At 50.6% G+C, this 14547-nt stretch overlaps 1 protein-coding gene across 3 annotated transcripts in view; it reads left to right on the top strand.

The window, feature by feature from the left end:
- The window catches only part of LOC119975259 (sialic acid-binding Ig-like lectin 13), an 87515-nt gene that overhangs the window by 49019 nt on the left and 23949 nt on the right, over positions 1 to 14547 (top strand). For all 3 annotated transcript variants that reach the window (XM_038814951.1, XM_038814949.1, XM_038814950.1), the window contains one exon: positions 10637 to 10754. In XM_038814951.1, coding sequence (XP_038670879.1) covers positions 10637 to 10754 — 118 coding nt within the window. The remainder of the gene's footprint in view (positions 1 to 10636; positions 10755 to 14547) is intronic.

Here is a 14547-nt window from a genome sequence, read left to right as displayed (position 1 = left end):
GCAAACTGCACTTCTACCAGCCAGACCGTGCACGCCTGGTGAAGGCCTCCCGCCCCTTTTTAACGCCTCAGCGTGGACTTCAAAGGGCCCCTCCCCTCCACCGACCGTAACACTTATTTCCTCAGTGTGGTCAATGAGTACTCCAGATTCCCCTTCTCCATCCCAAGCCCTGACATGACGTCTGCCACCGTCATCAAAGCCCTCAACACCATCTTCACTCTGTTCGGCTTCCCCGCCTACGTCCACAGCGACAGGGGATCCTCATTCATGAGCGATGAGCTGCGTCAGTTCCTGCTCAGCAAGGGTATCACCTCGAGCAGGACGACCTGGTATAAACCCCGGGGAAACGGGCAGGTGGAGAGGGGGAACGTGACAGTCTGGAGGGCCGTCCAGCTGGCCCTACAGTCCAGAAATCTCCCAGCCTCCTGCAGGCAGGAGGTCCTCCCCGATGCACTGCACTCCATTTGGTCGCTCCTGTGCACTGCGACTAACGACACACCCCATGAACGTCTCTTTGCCTTCCCAAGGAATTCCACATACGGGGGTGTCGCTCCCAACTTGGCTCACAGCTCCAGGACCCGTACTCCTCCGTAAGCACGTACGACTCCACAAGGCGGACCCGTTGGTGGCGAGGGTGCAGTTACTCCACGCTAACCCCCAGTATGCCTACGTAGCGTGCCCCGACAGCCGCGAAGATACTGTCTCCCTCAGGGACCTGGCACCAGCAGGTTCCACACACACACGCCTCCGGCCCGGCGCCTCTCTCCCCTTCCCAGGCGCACCCAGTAGCAACCCCCCAGGACCATCCATCCTCCCCCTGCCCACGCCCGAGGATGAAGAGGATTTCGGCACGCTCCCGGAGTCACCAAGGACAAAACAGACGCCAGAATCGCCGCCACCACTGCGCCAGATCAAGGCTCCGGACCAACTAAACCTGTAATTGGTTCGCGACCTCTGTATATTAAAACTTGTGCTGTATATAGATCTCCATCACCCCCAGCGGACTCAATTTTAACAAGGGGTAAATGTGGTAGTCACCACTGATGTATATATGAGAAGATGTGTGGTAAGGCCCTGTACTACAGGTACGGGGGTAGTCCCTGCCTACTGGCTCAGCCCAGTAGACGGAGTATAAATATGTGTGCTCCCCGCACAGCAGCCATTACGCCAGCTCCTGTAGTAGGCCACACATCTTAGTGTAATAGTCTTAGTATGTAATAGTACTGAGGGAGTACTGCACTGTCAGAGGGTCAGTACTGAGGGAGTGCTGCACTGTCAGAGGGTCAGTACAGAGGGGTCGCTGCAATGTCAGAGGGTCAGTACTGAGGGAGTGCTGCACTGTCAGAGGGTCAGTACTGAGGGAGTGCTGCACTGTCGGAAAGTCAGTATTGAGAGGGTGCTGCATTGTCAGAGGGTCAGTTCTGAGGGAAAGCAGCACTGTCAGAGGGTCACTACTGAGGGAGTGCTGCACTGTCAGAGAATCAGTACTGAGGGAGTGCTGCAAAGTCAAAGGGTCAGGACGGAGGGAGCACTGCACTCTTGGAGGGTCTGTACTGAGGGAGTGCTGCACTGTCAGAAGGTCAGTACTGAGGGAGCACTGCACTGTCAGAGGTTCAGTACTGAGGGAGTGCTGCATTTTCAGAGGGTCAGTTCTGAGGGAGTGCTGCACTGTCAGAGGGTCAGTACTGAGGGAGTGCTGCACTGTCAGAGGGTCAGTACTGAGGGAGTGCTGCACTGTCAGAGGGTCAGTACTGAGGGAGTGCTGCACTGTCAGAGGGTCAGTACTGAGGGAGTGCTGCACTGTCAGAGGGTCAGTACTGAGGGAATGCTGCAAAGTCAAAGGGTCAGGACGGAGGGACCACTACACTCTTGGAGGGTCAGTACTGAGGAGGGACTGCACTGTCGGAGAGTCAGTACTGAGGGAGTTCTGCACTACCGGACGGTCAGTACAGAGGGAGTGCTGCACTGTCAGAGGGTCAGTACTGAGGGAGTGCTGCACTGTCAGAGGGTCAGTACTGAGGGAGTGCTGCACTGTCAGAAGGTCAGTACTGAGGGAGCACTGCACTGTCAGAGGGTCAGTACTGAGGGAGTGCTGCATTTTCAGAGGGTCAGTTCTGAGGGAGTGCTGCACTGTCAGAGGGTCAGTACTGAGGGAGTGCTGCACTGTCAGAGGGTCAGTACTGAGGGAGTGCTGCACTGTCAGAGGGTCAGTACTGAGGGAGTGCTGCACTGTCAGAGGGTCAGTACTGAGGGAGTGCTGCACTGTCAGAGGGTCAGTACTGAGGGAGTGCTGCAAAGTCAAAGGGTCAGGACGGAGGGACCACTACACTCTTGGAGGGTCAGTACTGAGGAGGGACTGCACTGTCGGAGAGTCAGTACTGAGGGAGTTCTGCACTGCCGGACGGTCAGTACTGAGGGAGTGCTGCGCTGTCAGAGGGTCAGTACTGCGGGAGCGCACCACTGTCAGAGGGTCAGTACTGAAGGAGTGCTACACTGTCACAGTAGTATAGAGGGAGCTGCTGGGCGGCATGGTGGTGCATTGTTAACACTGCTGCCTCGCAATGCTGAGGACCCGGTGAAGTTAAAACTCACCACTATTCTTAGAATTCCCCCTATACCAAAAAAGGGTCGATATTCTAAATGGTGAACAGGGGTTCTCACTCCCTGACTCCGATGCAGGCTTCGGTGGGTGCTATTCAGGTCAAACTATATTTTCAAGGTATCTCCCGGTATAACCCATACCTTCACCGAAGAATTTTACCTACTTCCCCCTTAGTAGCATCGATGTCCTGGGTCCTGCGTTGTTAAGTAAGTAAAGTAGGCTAATAACCACTGTTTCAGGTTAAAACTTTTAAGTTATTTTATTATTATAATTTTTTTTTAAAGCTGTAAACACTTTCTTAACAGAAAGATAAAAAGATCTTGCTTCTGGATCCTGCTGGTTGGTTGAAGGGACCTTCAGGCCCACCTTGACAATCAATCTTCTTTAAAGTCTGGTCTTCTTGAGATGTATTCGCTGGTGAACTCGGTTGCTGTGTCCTATCCTTCCCATGTACCAAGCTGTGAGAACTGGCTCTGGCTCTGCTGGCTGTCCCCTTTCTTCGGGTTTATATTCTCTTTCGAAGAGTTATTAAGTTTTAACGACTTTATTGTAAATGAGCTTGTTTCACTTTGATTGTTAAAAAGTATCTTTGATGTAAACATTTTACTACAACTAATTATTCATTTTGGGCATAACGTTACCTCTCCGATCTGATTTAAAAATGCTTTAGTTTCAATAGGTGTTACTTTTATTTCTGTGATTTCTAATCGTTTAATTTTCCAATTGTCCCCAGCTCATAACTTTGCCTTTGACTTTGACTTTAAATTATGTCTCTCGTAGACAGGTCGTCTCCAATTTTCTTTTAATTGACTTGATGTTAGTAGAATTTTACACTTAGAATTGACACCAAATTCGACTGAGCATCATCCATCCTTTCCATCTGTTTACTAAGAGAGTTTATTTCAATTAAGGTGTGAAACTTTGCTTTTAGCTGTATGCTAAAATTTCACTTGGTTATTGTGGTGATCACAAGTTAACCAGATGCAACACAACTGAGCGACCACTAGAGGGAGCACGGGAGAGCCATACAAATACATCAGGACAGGAAGTGAGGACACACTCTTCACAGCAGGGGGGCTGGTAAGCAGGACACACAGCAAGCAAAGCTGGTAGTTAGCACTGGAAGGTAGTTCTAGGTCGAGCTCTGGAAACTGAACGAACCCACAATAAAGCATCTTCTCCACACTTGAGACTGCGAGCTTTATTAAGACACGAGGAACAACACATGGTCTAAGTGAGGACACACTCTTCACAGCAGGGGGGCTGGTAAGCAGGACACACAGCAAGCAAAGCTGGTAGTTAGCACTGGAAGGTAGTTCTAGGTCGAGCTCTGGAAACTGAACGAACCCACAATAAAGCATCTTCTCCACACTTGAGACTGCGAGCTTTATTAAGACACGAGGAACAACACATGGTACCTAGGAGTGATTTCAGACGCTTATGACAGGACAACTCAGCTGCAGATACAGAAAACAAAAAAAAAAAAACATGGCATGGAAATCTCAACCAAGAATGGCATGGAGATCTCCTGCTGGACATTTGACTTGGGAAGACGTCGCTAATTCGAGGATGTGGCATGGATACCCACCTCAGCTGGACACGACTGGTAATGTAATAAATGTCTGGAAAAGATTCAAACAAATGTTCGATTTTTATCTCATAGCTAATGATGTAGCAGACGCCTCAGACAAAATTAAAATAGCAATTCTCATCGAAGGGCCTGTCAATAAGAAAGTGTATAATGGATTTAAACACTCAAAAGGTGAAGACAGGAACAGCTTACAAACGTTACTAAACAAATTTGAAGAGTACTGTGAGAAATTTGAACAGCAAGGCATGCTCACAGTCCAAACTGCAGAGAGACTGAGTGATGCAAAACTTAAAAAATCACAAAAAGATCAGGAAATCGCGAATGCACAGTACAGATCAAAAAGAAGAAATAACATGAATTTTTCACAAAGCCAAAACGCTGAAATCCAGTCCAGATCGGAAAGAAAAGGTAACTTACAACTTTTAGAAAGAAAAAACGCTGAAATCCGCGATAAAATGGCGTCGGAGCACATTTTGCAGTCTCTGGTAAGCAAAGAACTACAAATCGCGTCTGCGCATGCGCCGGAACCGGAAGTTGCGCATGCGCCGGAACCGGAAGTCGCGCATGCGCCGGAACCGGAAGTCGCGCATGCGCAGTTTACAAAAGATCGCGTCGCGGATCGTTATGCGCATGCGCAAGCCGCGCATGCGCAGTCAAAAAAAGTCTTCGTCGCGGACCGTCATGCGCATGCGCAAGCCGCGCATGCGCAATGGACACCGAACCGCACAAGGCAAGAAAGCCGATTTGCGCATGTGCAAGTCGTTCCTACGCGTGACGTCATGACGTCTGAGAATCCTGACCACGCCCACTTAAAAGGGAAATGCCCGAAAATTGAAAACAAGACACTTAAAGTGGTAAAACCAAATTTTCTTGCCTCAGAACACAGAAAAACGCCTGAACTTAAACCAACAGTGAAAAACAACTTGCACAAAACCTTGGAAAAAGCTGCCTTCGCCACACACAGTGAAGCGAACAAAAAGAATTCCGAAACAACAAAAGATGATTTGTTTTTCGACGATTACCTCTCAGACCTGACTGGGTCAGTCGGATATGCTTATCACAGCATCAGCGACACGGTCGCAAAGTTCAACACGAATCAACTCGTGGTAGAAGAATCCAACCAGGATGATTTGGTTTTCGGAGAATACTACTCAGACACAGCTGAGTCAGTCGGATATGCTTATCACAGCATCAGCGACACGGTCGCAAAGTTCAACACGAATCAACTCGTGGTAGAAGAAGCCAACGAAGATGAAATGGGTTTCAAAGAATACTACTCAGACATGGAGGAGTTATTTGGACATGCTGATCACAGCATCAGCGACACCGTTGCAAAGCTCAACACGACTCTACTCATGGTGGATGAATCCAACACCATGGTGCCATGGCAGCTCGTCGATACATTGGATGACAGCAATACCCAAGACGAAGACGACGCCACACAGAGAGCACAGGAAGACTCCACGGAGCGAGCGATGACAGGCTCCACAGTGCGAGTGATGAAAGACGCCAACAGGGATGCAAGCAAACACTCCCGGGCGGACACCAAGCATGAACAAGACCATGAAGGTAAACCCGCTGTACCTGAGCAACCGCAAGCAGACTATGAAAGTCTACCAAGCTCACAGGAACAAGAAGAAAGAGCGGACTATGAAAGTCCAACACGCTCACAGGAACAAGAAGAAAGAGCCGACTATGAAAGTCCAACACGCTCACAGGAACAAGAAGAAGACAATGCACCTCTGCCCACTGCATGCGAAGACAGTGACAAGGTGATCACACTCAACGTACAGGATCACAGTGAGACTGACAGTTCTCAGCTTGTCTGTACCGAAGCACAGAGCGAAAACAGTGACAAGGTGCTCGCACTCGACGTACAGGATCACAGTGAGACTGACAGTTCTCAGCTTGTCTGTACCGAAGCACAGAGCGAAAACAGTGACAAGGTGCTCGCACTCGACGTACAGGATCACAGTGAGACTGACAGTTCTCAGCTTGTCTGTACAGAAGCACAGAGTCGGGCCACCCAACAGTCCAGAGAGACGATGCCGAAAGAAAACATGCAGATTTTGACTCCAGAAGAGGAGCACCTGGAGCCCAGAGAGACAATGCCAAAAGAAAACATGCAGATTTTGACTCCAGAAGAGGAGCACCTGGAGTCCACAGAGACAATGCCGAAAGAAACCATGCAGATTCTGACTCCAGAAGAGGAGCACCTGGAGTCCAGAGACATCAAACAGAAAGAAAACATGCAGATTTTGACTCCAGAAGAGGAGCACCTGGAGTCCAGTGAGATAACATCAACAGAAATCATGAAGATTTTAACTCCAGAAGCGGAGCACCAAGAGTCTAGAGAAACCACGTCAACTGAAATCATGCAGATTTGGACTCCAGAAGAGGAGCGCCGAGAGTCCACAGACACCGCGTCAAATGTAATCAAGAAGACTTTGACTCCGGAAGACGAGCACCAAGAAAGCAAAGATGCGGAATCCAATTCTCCACAACTGATTGATGTCACCTGCACCGATGCAACATCAGATCATTCGCACCACTCGCGAGACGGAATGCTCAATGACTCAAATTATCCACTCGGGACACTCATAGAGTATAACAAGAAAAACAAAAGTCAAAAGAAACACAGCAAGAACAAAAACAACATGAAGCGCGACAAGACCAACAACAATAGCAAGAAGCACAGCAGAAACGAGAACGACAACAGCAAGAAGAAAAGCAACATGAAGCGCGACAAGACAAACAACAATAGCAAGAAGCACAGCAGAAACGAGAACGACAACAGCAAGAATAAAAGCAACATGAAGCGCAACAAGACAAACAACAACGTCAGGCACAAAGATAGCGACAACGACAGAGGCAGAAACAACAAGAATGGCAACAAACACAACAAAGTCAGGAGCAAAGATAGCGACAACAACAAAGACGGAAACGACAAAAACAGCGACAAGTACGGCAACGGAAACAACAAAAACAGGAACGACAGAAACAACAGCAATGAAACAACGACTTGTACACAATGGCACTACTTGGCACATGATGGACGATGCCACAGCACACTGCAAAACGATAACAAGACTACAAACATGTCATGGGATGACAACGAATCGCACAAACTCACGTCTGCTCCAGAACAAGCAAGCACACCAGCATCCAAGGCGGATGAGACAATAAATCAACACCACAAGCACAAAAAAAAAAAAAAAAAAAGTCCATGCCAGTCAACATCAGTGATGTGACCATGCAAACACCTCGGGATGACGCATTGGGTACTTAAGATAACAAGGAACACCAACAACACTCACAGCGGACTTGCAATATCAATATCACCACGTCATCAACAACAAAACAAAAAAAAAAAAAAAAAGCTCTGAACACATTCATCAAGTTTGGACTCATAAATGTGTTTATTAAGTTTGGACATATAAATACATTGGCTTTGTTAACCAAGGCAATAGCATCATCACTTGTATAGATACGCATATCATAAGTTACTGTTTTGTATAATTTTCCTTAATGATGTACAGAAACTATGTAATGAGAAAGAGGGGGATGTGGTGATCGTAGATTGACCAGATACAAAAACAACAGAGCAAACACGAGCGGGAGAGCTATAAATACACTGGGACAGGATATACAATTTTCTTTAACGATGTTCAGAAAATATGTTAAGAGAAAAAGGGGGATGTGGTGATCACAAGTTAACCAGATGCAACACAACTGAGCGACCACTAGAGGGAGCACGGGAGAGCCATACAAATACATCAGGACAGGAAGTGAGGACACACTCTTCACAGCAGGGGGGCTGGTAAGCAGGACACACAGCAAGCAAAGCTGGTAGTTAGCACTGGAAGGTAGTTCTAGGTCGAGCTCTGGAAACTGAACGAACCCACAATAAAGCATCTTCTCCACACTTGAGACTGCGAGCTTTATTAAGACACGAGGAACAACACAGTTATGACTTGAAAGACCTGCCTGCTTTAAACATTCGTCATTTAATTCAATTGAAACTCTCATCCATGCTTTTCCAGATTCTTCCTAAGATATTTACTTTCAATAAAGGTGTGAGCCATTGTTTTAGCTTAATACATGAAACCTGTGTGTTTGCTAAGCCTGCTTGTGAGAAAGAATCTGCATTTTATAATCCTGCTCTTTGCAGCTGCCATTAACCTTTTGTGGGATCTTTCCCTGTATCATCTCAGACCAGATATTGCCAGACTTCCATGTTTCAAATGACACATTTTTTTGTATTTTCAAGAACACCGGGTTCGATCCCGGCCCCTGGTCACTGTCCCGATTGAGTTTGCACTTCTCCCCCTCTCTGCATGGGTCTCATCTCCACAAACAAAGATGTGCAGGTTCGGTGATTTGCCATGTTAAGCGCTGAACTGTCTGATGGGCAGCATTGAGGGAATCCTGCACTGTTGGAGAATCAGTACTGAGTGACCTCTGCCCTTTCTGAGGTGAATTTCCCAGGATGAAACATTTAACTAATTCTCTCATCTGCCCTCCCAGGTCAAAGTAAAAATCCCACGGCCACAAGTTTTTAAAAAAAACTGTGGGTGGGACAGGGTAGTGAGCGAGCAGTGCAGGGTGCATGCATGGCCCGGGGGTGCAGGGGGGCTGCTAGTTGTGCGGTACGTGGACTGTTGGTGGAAGCTCTGCCTGGTGTCCTGGAGCCAATCTCTAACCCTCATCCGACATCACTGAAAACAAACTTGGTCTTTATCGCATTGCTATTCATGGAATCTTGCTATGCACAAACTGGCTGCTGCGTTTCCTACATTCCAACAATGTCCATGAAGCTTTTCATTATCCCTGTGGCTTTGGGTATTGCTGGGAGGCTACAGCAATGTAAACTCTTCTTTCTTGCTGCTGTCCATTGCTTCTAGCTGTCATCTCTCCCCTCCCCAGCTCCTCCACTGGGAGCAGGATTCATACATAGAACATAGAACATTACAGCGCAGACCTGTGAAACCACTCTAAAGCCCATCTACACTATTCCCTTATCATCCATATGTTTATCCAATGACCATGTGAATGCCCTTAGTGTTGGCGAGCCATATTCATACTGAATATCAGAATCCTGGCATTGCACTGCAGACTAACTTGGGTTTCTTTCTAAAGTCCATCTGCATTCGAAACTGTAGTTGCTGAATTTGCATTGATACTGAAGCAGTATCGCGCTAATTAAGAAGACCACAGTCAGTCTCACCTCAGCATTCATCAAACAATAGAAACGGCTAACGTTTCACAGAGACATTGAAATGCTCAGTCCAGACTAAAAGGCCTCAGCCGCAACAACAATCACTTTGATTGAAAATAAAACGTCTTGTAGAATGGACGTGTCATTGGCAACTTAAAGTCAGCAAAGACGAGTGGCTATGTCTAGAAGGGACATAAATAAAAAGGAGAGAAGTTTTGGTGACCTGTATAATGAAATGAAAATTGCTTATTGTCACAAGTAGGCTTCAAATTAAGTTACTGTGAAAAGCCCCATTCCGGCACCTGTTCGGGGAGGCTGGTACGGGAATTGAACCGTGCTGCTGGCCTGCCTTGGTCTGCTTTAAAAGCCAGCGATTTAGTCCAGTGTGCTAAACCAGTCCCTGTTAGACCTTTGTTAGACCACACCGGGAGCATTGTGCGCTGGAGAAGGTCCAAAAAGGTAATTTGAGAACTGCGAGTTGTGACTATCAGGAAAGACTGAACAGACTGAGGCTCTTTTCTCTAGAAGAAAGGAGGCTGTAGGTGCCTTTTTTAGAGGTTTTTAAAATTAAGATAGGGTTTCAATAGGGTCAACATACAGATGTTTCCACTTGTGGGGTATGGGAAACCAGGGACCATCAATGTAAGATATTCAATGATCAATCCATAGGGGAATTCAGGAGAAATTTCTTTAGCCAGAGTGGGGAGGATGTGGGACTCACTCCCACGGGGAGTGGGGAGAATGCAGAACTTGCTTCCACAAAGAGTGGGGAGAATGTAGAAGTCACTCCCACAGAGAGTGGGAAGAATATGGGACTCGCTCTCATGGTGAGTGGGGAGAATGTGGGTCTCGCCCCCACAGGGATTGGGGAGAATGTGGAACTTGCTCCCATAGAGAGTGGGAAAAGATGGAAGCCCGTCCCACAGGAAGTGGGGAGAATCTGGAACTCACTCCCACATAGAGTGGGGCAAATGGGGGACTCAGTCCCAGAGGGAGCGGGGAGAATGTGGCTCTCGCACCCACCGGGAGTGGGGAGAATGTTGGACTCTTTCCCAAAGAGAGAGGGCAGAATGTGGGAGAAACTGGATACCTACATGAGGGAGAAAATAATCGAACAAGATGATGCTGGGGATGAGATGGAGAGAGATTGGGGAAGAAGGTCCTTGTGGAGCTTGAGAATTTAAGGAATTATGCATCTGGTCAATTATAATTCTCCTCCCCTCAGGTGGAACAAGGTGGGGGCTGATGTGGAAAATCGGATTGGTGGCTGCGGGAGGCGCTGTTCTCATCGTCTTGACAACCGTGATTTGCCTCATTATCAAGGCATTGAGGAAAAACAAAAAGTAAGTGTAGATACAATTGGGTAAGAACCTTCTCTATCTCTGTAACATCATCCAGCGCTTGTAACACTCCAGGTGGAATTCTCTGATAACGGGGCTATGCCCCACCGCTGAGAGAACATTTTCCTGGAGAAAGTCCATGGTGATTCTCTGTTTTGCAGGGGACTAGCAGGGCCCTGGAATGCTTCTTGCAGCTCCGGCTGCCGGTACAGGGCCCTGCACTACTGGCCGCGGGTCTGCCTGTGGCAGCGGCACCGCGCAACATGGCGGACCCACACCGCGGGCCGGCCCCGACAATATAGGCCCCCCAGGATCGCACGCGCCTGCGGATCGGTGGCCCCCGATTGAGAGCATGGCAGTCCTGAAGGACCCCCTCCGGTGACGGATCCCCCCGCCCCCTACCAGGGCGGCCGCGGACTGAGTCCGCAGCCGCCACTCTGAACTCCCACCGGGTGAAACCATGAGTGAACCACGCTGGCGGTATCTTGGCCAGTTGCCGGAGGAGAATCGCCGCGGGTGTGGTGGTATGATTAACATAGCTGCCTGCCATTGGTGCAGAACACCGGCTTACCATTGGCCCTGGTTGGTCATGTGCCTCTCGACCGATTGGTTGAGACCAGTCATGTGACGGCTCCCCGATTGGTCGAGAGGCTGCGTTAACCCCGCCTCCAGGATGAGGTATAAATACCCAGTACGCCCGGCGGTCGTCCATTTACTGTAGTCGACCGCAGGGCTAACATCTAGCTTATTAAAGCCTAACTTTTGTACAGCAACTCATCTCGCGTTCAATTGATGGTACATCAATTTAATAAGCTAGAATTTTGAAGATGGAGCTCCGGATCAAGCCCGAATGCTTCCGCATCAGCCCGCCAACTCAGAACGCTTCAGAAATCATTAAACATTGGCTGGCATGTTTCGATGGTTACCTGGCATCCGCAAACAGCCCCCCCACCATGGCACAGAAGCTTCATATCCTCCACTCCAGCGTGGGCATGGCGGCCTACGCGATGATTGCGGAGGAAAAAGATTACGACGCGGCCATGGATAAGCTGAAAGGACAGTTTCTTAAACCGGTAAACAGAGTATTCGCCCGACATCTGCTGGCTACCAGACAACAGCTCCCCGGTGAGTCATTAGACGATTTTTACCAGGCCCTCGCTGTCCTGGGGAGGAATTGCTCCTGCCTCCCAGTTTCAGCTACGGAGCACATGGAACTTCTGATTAGAGATGCTTACGTGGCTGGGATGCAGTCTGCCGCTATCCGCCAGTGGATGCTGGAGAAAGACGACCTCAGCCTAACTGAGGCACGGACTCTCTCCAGCTCCCTGGAGGTCGCCGATTTAAACGCCCGCGTCTATGTCCCCAGCCGCGCTGCACCACCCTGGGCCTCCTGGCACGCTTCCCCACCGCCATCCGCCGCTCCCGACCCCCCTCAGGCCTGCGCCGCGGGACGCCCCGACAAGTCCGCGGGGCCCCGCTGCTATTTCTGTGGGTTCGCGAAACACCCTCGCCCGCGCTGCCCGGCCCGCTCCGCCCTCTGTAAGAGCTGCGGGAAGAAGGACCACTTCTCGACGGTCTGCCAGGCCAAATTGGTCGCTGCTGTACCGCGCAGCGACCGGGGATCCCCCCCTCCGGGCCCTTGCGGGCTCTTCCAGCACACCGCGCCAATCTCTCCCCCCGCCCCCGGGCCCCTGCGCCTGGCGTGCGCACCTCTTCCTCTCCTCCGGGCCCTTCCGGGCCCTTCCAGCGCACCGTGCAAATCTCTCCCCCCCGCCCCCGGGCCCCAGCGCCCGGCCTGCGCGCCTCTCTGCCGCCCCGATCGGCCCACCGGCACCGCTAACCCCGCCCCCAGCAACCATGAGGGCCCCGCAGGCGCCGCCATCTTGGGCTCCGGACGCCACTTGCGGGTCCTGGGCGCCGCCATCTTGGGGCCCCGACTCTACGTGCAGATCCTGGGCACAACCATCCTGGACTGGCATGCATGTTTCTGCCAGCACCTACTAGTACAACGACGACTACGATGATGGTTCTTCTCCACGGCTCGCGGCCATTCAACTCGACCAGTCACGGCCACGCACGCTCGCCAAAACAACAACGCTGGTCCACCTCAACGGCCACGAGACGGGCTGCCTGCTGGACTCCGGGAGCACGGAAAGCTTTGTTCACCCTGCCACGGTAAGACGCTGCGTGCTCCCTGTCCATCCTGTAAAACATAAAATCGGGTTAGCCTCAGGTTCGCACTCCGTCCGCTTCACCTGCTGCTGCATCGCGGACCTCACGGTCCAAGGGAAGGTTTTTAAAAATTACAAACTTCTTGTCCTCCCTGACCTTTGCGCACCGGCACTCCTAGGACTGGACTTCCAGCGCAACCTGCAGAGCCTGACCTTCCAATTCGGCGGCCCTATACCCCCCCTCACTGTCTGCAGCCTCATGTCCCTCAAAGTGGACCCCCCCTCCTTGTTTGCTAATCTCACCCCCGATTGCAAACCCGTCGAGACACGGAGCAGACGGTACAGCGCCCAGGACCGGACCTTTATCAGGTCCGAGGTCCAGAGGTTGCTGAAGGAAGGGGTCATCGAGTCCAGCAACAGTCCCTGGCGAGCCCAAGTGCTGGTGGTCCGGACTGGGGAGAAAAACCGGATGGTCATCGACTATAGCCAGACCATCAACCGGTTTACGCAACTGGACGCGTATCCTCTCCCCCATATTTCCGCCATGGTAAACGATATCGCGAAATACTAAGTCTTCTCCACTGTGGACCTTAAGTCCGCTTACCACCAGCTCCCCCTCCGCGCGAGTGACCGCAAGTACACCACGTTCGAAGCTGATGGCCGCCTCTACCACTTCCTTAGGGTTCCATTTGGTGTCACAAATGGGGTCTCGGTCTTCCAACGGGAGATGGACCGAATGGTCGACAAGTACGGATTACGGGCTACCTTCCCGTACCTCGATAATGTCACCATCTGCGGCCACGACCAGCAGGACCATGACACCAATCCGGAAATGTCTCCAAACCGTAAAACTCCTTAACCTCACTTACAATAAGGATAAGTGCGTGTTTAGCACCGACCGTCTAGCCATCCTCGGCTACGTAGTGCGTAACGGAGTGATAGGCCCCGACCCTGAACGCATGCGCCCCCTGATGGAACTCCCTCTCCCCAATACCCACAAATCCCTCAAACGCTGCCTGGGTTTCTTCGCCTACTACGCCCAATGGGTTCCCAATTTCGCCGACAAGGCCCGTCCCCTCATTCAAACCACGACCTTCCCACCGTCAACAGAGGCCTGCCAGGCCTTTATCCGCATCAAAGTGGACATTGCAAAGGCCACGATGCGCGCCATCGACGAGTCCCTCCCCTTCCAGGTCGAGAGCGAAGCATCAGAAGTAGCTCTGGCGGCCACCCTGAACCAAGCGGGCAGACCCGTGGCCTTCTTCTCCAGAACCCTCCAGGCTTCTGAACTCCGCCACTCCTCTGTGGAAAAGGAAGCCCAGGCCATAGTCGAAGCTGTGCGACATTGGAGGCACTATTTGGCCAGCAGGAAGTTTACCCTCCTCACAGACCAACGGTCAATGGCCTTCATGTTTGATAATCCACAAAGGGGCAAGATTAAGAATGACAAGATCTTACGGTGGCAGATCGAGTTGTCCACGTCCAACTACGATATCTTGTATCGCCCTGGGAAGCTCAATGAGCTTCCTGATGCCATGTCCCGCAGCACCTGTGCCAGCATGCAGATAGACCGCCTCCGCTCCCTCCACGCAAACCTCTGCCATCCAGGGGTGACCCGTTTCTAC

The sequence above is a fragment of the Scyliorhinus canicula genome, chromosome 12 (genome assembly GCF_902713615.1).
Source record: "Scyliorhinus canicula chromosome 12, sScyCan1.1, whole genome shotgun sequence".
In the NCBI taxonomy this organism is placed as follows: Eukaryota; Metazoa; Chordata; class Chondrichthyes; order Carcharhiniformes; family Scyliorhinidae; genus Scyliorhinus; species Scyliorhinus canicula.
This window is presented reverse-complemented; position numbering and strand designations above follow the sequence as displayed.